This window comes from Scyliorhinus canicula, chromosome 17 (assembly GCF_902713615.1).
Source record: "Scyliorhinus canicula chromosome 17, sScyCan1.1, whole genome shotgun sequence".
Lineage (NCBI taxonomy): Eukaryota > Metazoa > Chordata > Chondrichthyes > Carcharhiniformes > Scyliorhinidae > Scyliorhinus > Scyliorhinus canicula.
The window spans coordinates 125,588,513-125,598,273 of record NC_052162.1 but is presented as its reverse complement, the minus strand read 5'-3'; the positions used below and the strand labels follow the sequence as shown (position 1 = coordinate 125,598,273).

The 9,761-nt window shown below is 47.3% G+C and overlaps 1 protein-coding gene across 1 annotated transcript; it reads left to right on the top strand.

Moving 5' to 3' along the window:
* The first annotated feature begins 316 nt into the window (after window positions 1–316).
* LOC119951604 (gastrula zinc finger protein XlCGF49.1-like) lies at window positions 317–7,991 on the top strand. The gene is made up of 2 exons (XM_038774785.1): window positions 317–914; window positions 7,870–7,991. Exons 1-2 carry the CDS (start codon window positions 416–418, stop codon window positions 7,989–7,991), a joined length of 621 nt encoding a protein of 206 aa, XP_038630713.1. The 5' UTR covers window positions 317–415.
* Window positions 7,992–9,761: the final 1,770 nt, after the last annotated feature.

The following is a 9,761-nucleotide window of genomic DNA, read 5'->3' as shown; positions in this document are numbered from 1 at the left end:
CTGAATTTCTGTCCTGTACTGACAGTGATAATTTTTGTAAAATATTTTTGCAGGAAGTTAGAACAAGAAGAGTTTGAGGCCAATATCTCAAACTAAATATCACGTCAAGAACTGACTGAGTCACTCAAATCTTGGGAGTCGAATATCATCGGCATTTGAATCTAGAAGGAGAGCTGTTTGTCTATTCTGTCTGCTTCAAGAGATTTTAAACATCAGTGTGTCTAGAAAAGCACCGAGACACACACACCCGTGTGAGACTGTTACAGAGCACTGACTGTGGAAAGAGCTTTAACCAGTTACACAGCCTGATAAATACTACACCATTCACAGCAGGGAGAGACTGTATCGGTGTTCTGTGTGTGAACGAGGCTTCAACTGATCATACAACGCGGTGAGACGCAAGATCACCCGGACCATGGAGAAACCATGGAAATGTGAGGACTGTGGGATGGGATTCACAGCCCTGTGCCAGCTGGAAAGTCATCAACACAATCACACTGGAGAGAGGCCTTTCACCTGCTCTCAGTGTGAAAAGGGATTCGCTGTCATTGGCAACCTGCGGAGACATGAACGAGTTCACACTGGGGAGAGGCCATTCACCTGCTCAGACTGTGGGAAGGGATTCACTCATTTAACCAACCTGCAGAACCACCAGCGAGTTCACACCGGGGAGAGGCCATTCGTCTGCTCTGTGTGTGATAAGGGATTCACTCGGTTATCCCACCTGCGGACACACCAGCGATATCACACCGGGGAGAAGCCGTTCATCTGCTCTGTGTGTGATAAGGGATTCGCTCAGTTATCCGACCTGAAGAGACACCAGAGCTCTCCCACCAGGGCGAGGCCATTCATCTGCTCTGTGTGTGATAAGGGATTCACTCAGTTATCCAACCTGCAGAGACACCAGCGACTTCACGCTGGGGAGAGGCCATTCATCTGCTCTGTGTGTGATAAAGGATTCACTCAGTTATCCTACCTTCATAGGCACCAGCGACTTCACACTGGGGAGAGGCCATTCATCTGCTCTGTGTGTGATAAGGGATTCACTCAGTTATCCAGCCTGCAGTCACACCAGCGTGTTCACACTGGGGAGAGGCCATTCATCTGCTTCATGTGTGATAAGGGATTCGCTCGGTTATCCAACCTGCAGAACCACCAGCGAGTTCACACTGGGGAGAGGCCATTCATCTGTTCTGTGTGTGATAAGGGATTCGCTCGGTTATCCTACCTGAAGAGACACCAGAGCGTTCACACTGGGGAGAAGCCATTCATCTGCTCTGTGTGTGATAAAGGATTCACTCAGTTATCCAGCCTGCAGACACACCAGCGACTTCACACCGGGGAGAGGCCATTCATCTGCTCCGTGTGTGATAAGGGATTCACTCAATCATCCAGCCTGCTGAAACACAATGTCACTCACACCAAGAGCAGGGCCTTTAAATGCTCTGACTGCAGGAGGGGTTTCAAAAGCTCTCAGCTACTGATGTCCCACCAGCGCATTCACTCTGAGGAGAGACCGTTCAGCTGCTCTCACTGCACAAAGAGCTTTAGAACCTCATCCAACCTGATCAAACACGAGCGAGGTCATACCTAACAATGAAGCAGAATACCCGAAGGCCTTGTTCATCGTGGCCGGGGACTTTAACCAGGCCAACCTCGAGTGTACAGCCAAAATTCGACCACCACATCTCCTGTCCCAACAGGGGCCCCAACAACCTTGACCACTGCAACACAAACATCAAGGCCGCCTCTCAATCCATCCCCCAACCGCACTTCGGAAAATCGGACCATAAGATGGATCTCCTTCTCCTGGCATACAAGCAGAAACGTAACGGGAGAATCTGGTTAAGAATGTCGTGCAAATGCTGGTCCGAGGCAACAGAAGGGCTCCTCCGTGACTGCTTGGAGTCAGTGGACTGGTCCATATTCAAGAACCCAGCAGCCAACCTAAACGAGTTTGCCAGCACCATCACAGACTTCATCAGCAAGTGTGTAGAAGATTGTGTGTCAAAGAAAGTAATATCTATGTTACCCAACCAGAAACCATGGTTTAATCGGGAGATTCACTCCGTACTGAAGGCCACGTCTGAGGCATTCAAGACAGGTGACCCTGACCTATACAAGAAATCTAGGTACGACCTCCACAAAGCCACTAGGGACGTCAAGAAACAATACCAGACTAAGCTAGAGTCACAGACTAATGACATGGACTCTCCTCGGTTGAGGCAAGGATTCAACAACATAATGAGCTGCGAAGCCGAAAAGAATCTTTGGCAACAGGGCACCCCTCCCCGACAAATTCAATGCATTCTCTGTTCACTTCAACAGGAAACCAACAAACCTTTGACAACTGCTCCAGCAACCTTGGACACACAAACCTGTGACATACCAACCGTCACAGCCTCCAAAGTCAGATCGGCCTTCTTGAAAGTGAACCCTCGGTAAGCGGCAGGTCCTGACGGGATCCCTCGTCCTGCACCCAGATACTGCACGGACCAACTGGCGGACGTGTTTCCGGACATCCTCAACTTCTCCCTACTCCATTCCGAGATTCCCACCTGCTTCAAGACGAGCACCATCCATACCGGTGGCAAAGGAGAACCAGGCAACGTGCCTCAACGACTACCATTCGGTGGCCTTGGCATCGATCATTATCATGAGCTTCGAGAGGTTGGCCATGAGACACGTCAACTCCAGACTTCCAGAGTGCCTTGATCCACTGCAATTTGCATACCGCCGCAAGCGGTCCACCGCAGTCGCCATGGCCCTACCTGTCCCCCGCAGACACCATGGCCCTACCTGTCCACCACAGATGCCATGGCCCTACCTGTCCACCACAGACGCCACCGCCATCTCCCTGGCCTTACACTCATTCCTGGAGCATCTCGACAACAAGGACTCCTATGTCAGACTCCTATTCATTAACGACAGCTCTGCCTTCAACTCCATAATCCCAGCCAAGCTCATATCAAAACCTAGGACTTGGCTCCTCCCCCTGCAACTGGATATTCAACTTCCTGATACATAAACCACAATCAGTAAGGATAAACAACAATGCCTCCTCCTTTGCGTTAGTCCTCAATACAGGGGCCCCACAAGGCTGTGTACTTAGCTCCCTACAGTATTCCCTGTACACACACGACTGTGTGGCAAAATTTGGCTCCCGCTCCATGTTTGCCGATGACACGACTGCAGTGGGTCGGATCTCAAACAACGATGAGTCAGAGTACAGGAGGGAGATAGAGAACCTAGTGGCGTGGCGTAATGGCAACAATCTCTCCCTCAATGTCAGCAAAACTAAGGAGCTGGTCATTTACTTCAGGAAGCAAAATATCTTACACACCCCTGTCTGCATCAGTGGTGCCGAGGGGGAGATGGTTGACAGCTTCAAATTGCTCGGTGTGCAAGTCACCAACAATCTGTCCTGGTCCACCAACGTCAACACTGCGGCCCAGTCCCTCACACGAACCTGCCTCCCATCCATTGACTCTGTCATGGCTGATATGTTCCCAGTGCCCCATTCTATCCCTGCAGCCCTGCAATTTAGTTCCCTCAAATACCGATCCAATTTCCGTTTGAAATTCTCCATTGTCTTCATTTCCACACAACACCTCCCCCTCACAGTTGGCAAGTTCCAGGTCATTACCATTCGCTGCATCAAAATATTTCCCCACCCCCCCGCCCCTACAACTCGATTTTCAAATTTGCTGATGACACCACCGTAGTGGGTCGGATCTCAAACAATGACGAGACAGAGTACAGGAATGAGATAGAGAATCTGGTGAACTGGTGCAACGACAATAATCTCCCCCTCAATGTCAACAAAACGAAGGAGATTGTCATCGATGTCAGGAAACGTAATGGAGAACATGCCCCTGTCTACATCAATGGGAACGAAGTAGAAAGGGTCGGGAACTTCAAGTTTTTAGGTGTGCAGATCACCAACAACCTGCCCTGGTCCCCCCCATGCTGACACTATAGTTAAGAAAGCCCACCAATGACTCTACTTTCTCAGAAGACTAAGGAAATTTGGCATGTCTCAACAACATTTACAGATGCACCATAGAAAGCATTCTTTCTGGTTGTATCACAGCTTGGGATGGAGCTTACTCTTCCCAAGAACGCAGTAAATTGCAAAAGGTCGTGAATGTAGCCAAATACATCACGCAAATCAGCCTCCCATCCATTGACTCTGCCTACAATTCCTGCTGTCTCGGAAAGGCAGCCAGGATAATTAAGGACCCCACGTACCTCAGACATACTCCCTTCCACCTTCTTCCGTCAGGAAAAAGATACCAAAGTTTGAGGTCACGTACCAACCGACTCAAGAACAGCTTCTTCCCTACTGCCATCAGACTTTGGACCTACCTCGTATTAAGTTGATCTTTTCTCTACACCCTAGCTATAACTGTAACATTATATTCTGCACTCTCGCCTTCCTTTCCTATGTACAGTATGCGTTGTCTGTATAGCATGCAAGAAACAATACGTTTCACTGTATACTTATGGGAAGCAAGAGATGAAATTGCAGAGCCGTTGGCAATGATCGTTTCGTCCTCACTATCAACAGGGGTGGTATCAGGGGATTGGAGAGTGGCGAATGTTGTGTCCCTGTTGATAACCCTGGGACTTACAGGCCAGTTAGTTTTACTTCGGTGGTAGGCAAAGTAATGGAAAGGGTACTGAGGGATAGGATTCCTGAGCATCTGGAAAGACACTGCTTGATTAGGGATAGTCAGCACAGATTTGTGAGGCGTAGGTCTTGCCTTACAAGTCTTATTGACTTCTTTGGGGAGGTGACCAAGCATGTGGATGAAGATAAAGCAGTGGATGTAGTGTACATGGATTTTAGTAAGGCATTTGATAAGGTTCCCCGTGGTAGGCTTATGCAGAAAGTAAGGAGGCATGGAATAGTGGGAAATTTGGCCAGTTGGATAACAAACTGGCTAACCAATAGAAGTCAGAGAGTGGTGGTGGATGGCAAATATTCAGCCTGGAGCCCAGTTACAGTGGTGGACCACAGGGATCAGTTCTGGGTCCTCTGCTGTTTGTGATTTTCATTAATGACTTGGATGAGGGAGTTGAAGGATGGGTCAGTAAATTTGCAGATGATACGAAAATTGGGGGAGTTGTGGATAGTGAGGAAGGCTGTTGTCGGCTGCAAAGAGACATAGACAGGATGCAGAGCTGGGCTGAGAAGTGGCAGATGGAATTTATCCCTGACAAGTGTGAGGTTGTCCATTTTGGAAGGACAAATATGAATGCGGAATACAGGGTTAATGGTAGGGTTCTTGGCAATGTGGAGGAGCAGAGAGATCTTGGGGTCTATGTTCATAGATCTTTGAAAGTTGCCACTCAAGTGGATAGAGCTGTGAAGAAGGCCTATGGTGTGCTAGCGTTCATTACCAGATTGATTGAATTTAAGAGCCGTGAGGTGATGATGCAGCTGTACAAAACCTTGGTAAGGCCACATTTGGAGTACTGTGTGCAGTTCTGGTCGCCTCATTTTAGGAAGGATGTGGAAGCTTTGGAAAAGGTGCAAAGGAGAAGGATGAGGGGTGACCTGATAGAGGTTTATAAGATGATCAGGGGAATAGATAGACAGCGACTTTTTCCCCGGGTGGAACAAACCATTAGAAGGGGACATAAATTTAACGTGAATGGTGGAAGATATAGGGGGGGATGTCAGAGGTAGGTTCTTTACCCAGAGAGTAGTGGGGGCATGGAATGCACTGCCTGTGGAAGTAGTTGAGTCGGAAACGTTAGGGACCTTCAAGTGGCGATTGGATAGGTGCATGGATTATGGTAGAATAATGGAGTGTAGATTAATTTGTTCTTTTTTTTAAAATTTAGATTACCCAATTATTTTTTCCAATTAAGGGGCAATTTAGCATGGCCAATCCACCTACTCTGCACATTTTTGGGTTGTGGGGGTGAAACCCACGCAGACACGGGGAGAATGTGCAAACTCCACACGGACAATGACCCAGAGCCGGGATCGAACCTGGGACCTCAGCGCCGTGAGGCAGCTGTGCTAACCACTAGGCCACCGTGCTGCCCTGATTAATTTGTTCTTAAGGGCAGCACGGTAGCATTGTGGATAGCAGAATTGCTTCACATCTCCAGGGTCCCAGGTTCTATTCCGGCTTGGGTCACTGTCTGTGTGGAGTCTGCACATTCTCCCCGTTTGTGTGTGGGTTTCCTCCGGGTGCTCCGGTTTCCTCCCACAGTCCAAAGATGTGCAGGTCAGGTGGATTGGCCATGATAAATTGCCCTTCGTGTCCAAAATTCTATGATCTATGATTAACCTATGACAAAAGTTTGTTACAACATCGTGGGCCGAAGGGCCTGTTCTGTGCTGTATTTCTCTATATCTCTATGTTCTATGTGACAATAATACATCAAATAAACTTGTCATAATCTTTTCCACCTCTCTCAAATCTCCCCTCGACCTCCTTTGCTCCAAGGTGAACAATCCCAGCCTGACCTGAACAAACAAACAGAATATGTTAATACCTGGGATCGGACGGGAATGTTTAATTTTTGTTTGAAAGATACTGGGAATATTGTCCTGGATAATGAATGATTGGAACGTTTACCTTGGGTGTGGTTGAATGGAATATATCAGTCTGGTATCCTTTGATGCTTTAGTGAAAGTCTGGAATGTGTAGATGGGATGAATAAGTTGATCACTTCCTCTTGGAAATATTTACATGCTTTAAAAAAAAATTTAGAGGACCCAATTATTTTATTCCAATAAAGGGGCAATTTAGCCAATCTTCCTACCCTGCACATCTTTGGGTTGTGGAGGTCAGACCCACGCAGACACGGGGGTATGTGCAAACTCCTCACAGACAGTGACCTGGTGCTGGGATCGAACCCGGGTCTTCAGCGCTGTGAGGTAGCAGTGCTAACCACTGTGCCACCCAGATATATTTACATCCTGGCCCATGAACTTTGTTTTAAAGAAATCCACATTTGAAAGCCCGGCCACGACATGAAATATCAGCTCCATAACAGGGCAGATCAGAAAGACAGACACTCACTTTGATATTTTCATCAGCGCATCTGAGAGTTAAGTATATGTGACATGATTTTGGGATCCCGGTGTGGGTGTGCAGATGTGATTTGTTACATGTGAAAAATAACAAGTCTAAATTCATGGTGAAATGGACTGAAGACTGGGTCCCAAACACACACAGCTACTGGAGACACAGCAGGAGATGAAATGGTTAATGTGGCCAGGGGATTGAGACACCATTGTGACATCATCAAGACATTGACACACACTCCAGAGAGAAACTGACTTTAAAACAATCCGGATAGAATTAAACACACTGGACATGGGCAAAGTGGGAGTGAAATTAAAGCGATAATGGGACAATGAAGGGCTTGGGAGAAATAATACTGTGTAAGAACTGTCCACAAAGAGAGAGCTGGAGAATCTTTTACATCCATGTTTGATCTGTTCCTTGAAGCATCTGTCCTAATGTACCAGGAACCTGGAACTCGTGGTGCTCCTTCAGGAGAAGAAAAGATTAAATCGATGTTGTCCCAGGCGGAGCCAGAACAGAACGGGAAAATAACGGAGTGAAATTGAATGAGGGGTTGGAGAGAGAGTTCTCCTCCCCCTCGAAGTGCGGACTGTAAGATTCCTGGGAGACTCCCTACTTCGGGTTTTCTTGCTAATTAGTGAACATTAAATTAAATTCTATGACTGGCTGTGGATTTATTTTGAATTCGATTGTTACACTTCTCCTGTTTTTATTCCTGTTGTGATTACGCTCTGGGTAAGGATGGTTGACAGGTGACAGGATGGGAAATTGTGGTTTGGGTCTTCACTGACCAAATGTTTTATTGATCCGAAAGGTGTAAAAGGGACCAAACTCCAGCAGAAATCGAGCAGAGCTGAGAACAGACGATTTGCTGTGTGGGAACAGGGAGATAAACAGCTCCCAGAGGACAGAGAAAATGAGTGCCTGGAATCCTAGACAACACCTGGGTGTCAAGGCCACCATGTTTTCACTGCTTGGCATGGGAATGCTGACTCCCTGTACCGGGGACGGAGCGTGGGGAAGACAATTGTTTGAGAGTTTGACGTGGCTTGGGCGGGTACAGATAGTTCAATGACAGGTTTTGTAATGTTAGCTCGGCAATGATTGGGTTAAATCAGTCTCCATAGACTTTGTGATGTAATAAAGTATAAGAAGGGATTCCCCGAGCAGAGATTTGTTGAGGTTTTACATATTCCACTGATTGGTACCATGGCATCTGGGGCAGAGCAGGGAGCATTTACCTGGAGATGGTGCTTCTACCCAGAGTGTAATGGGAATGCTGCTGCCCTTTGATATTACTGCTCAGACATTAGCCTGTGTCAGCTCTTGTTTATACTGAATAACATCTAACCACTGTCACCAATAAGGGTTATCACTGTGAATCATTTCAGAGTTTGGGAAAAGGGGAAAATGGGCTAATTGCCTCCCTAAAATTTAGAGTTTCCAGTTAAGCGTAAATTTAGCATGGCCAATCCACCTATCTTCACATCTTTGGGTTGTGGGGGTGAGACCCACGCAGACACGGGGAGAATGTGCAGCTCCACACAGACAGTGACCTGGGGCCGGGATAGACTCCAGGTCCTCAGTGCCGTAGGCAGCAGTGCTAACCACTGCACAACCGTGTCGCCCCTGAACCCCATTCCTAACATCGCTGTGTCAAAAACAATATCTCATCTCCCCCTCTGGCTCCTTTGCCAATTACCTTGGAGGGACGCACTTTCTGTCAAAGAGCCTGTCAACCCCTCTCACCCACTTTCCCTAAAGTGCATCAATCTAATCATGAAAAGTCCAGAAAATCAAATATTTTCATAATAAACGTTTATTAATCAAACAGACAAGGTGAGAAATAGAAAATAATTTGAGGATCAAAGACAACCAGAGTAAAGGATGTTCACAATGCTCAGGATCCAAATGGTTTCTCTTTGGTTCCTGTGTACCCTGTTCCTGTGACTCCCTGCTTTGGACACGGGCACTGAACCCTGTGGGCACGGCACCATCAGCCCCAATAACACCACGCCCACCCCCCTCAGGCCCTGATTGGTGGAGGCCCCTTTCCCAGTCCATCCTCCAGCACCTTCCTGTCTCTCTGTTAGTGAGGTGCCCATGGCAGGGTGATGGGAGGATACATTAGGGTTACAATCAATAGGGAGTGTGCGGGGGAACAGTGATTTATAGTTTGAGAAGGAAAAGGATGTTCTCTGATGACTGGAATTGTCAGTTCTGGATTTCTGCCCTTTATTTACAGCGATGTCCTTTGTAATCTCCTTTCCCAGGCGATGAGTAGAGAGGTTTTTGCAGACAGGAAACACAAACCAAACATCCCTATTCTGAGATGTGTCCTTTAGATTGGACTCTAGACATGGGACTTGGTTCATAGGCTATAGACTTACTCCGGTGTCTGTTTAACACTTGTTTATTAGTTCTACATCTAAATAAGTTACAGAGTGGGCCTGTTACTCCTCGGCGCGATTTCAACCCTCCCTTGAGAGTCTAACACATGTTAATAAATCAGCATCCACATCATACAGTAACATGTGCCATCTGTTAACCCGTTATACTACATCTCTCCCCACCCCCTCCCAAATTAGTCTCCAGGGGTTCTGTAGCCGTCTAAAATACGTGTCAACATTTTAGAGAATGTACACAAAGTCTGCAGTGACGCCTGCACACCTGCCTTTGAGAACGTTGATGCAGTCGGTCCAGTAA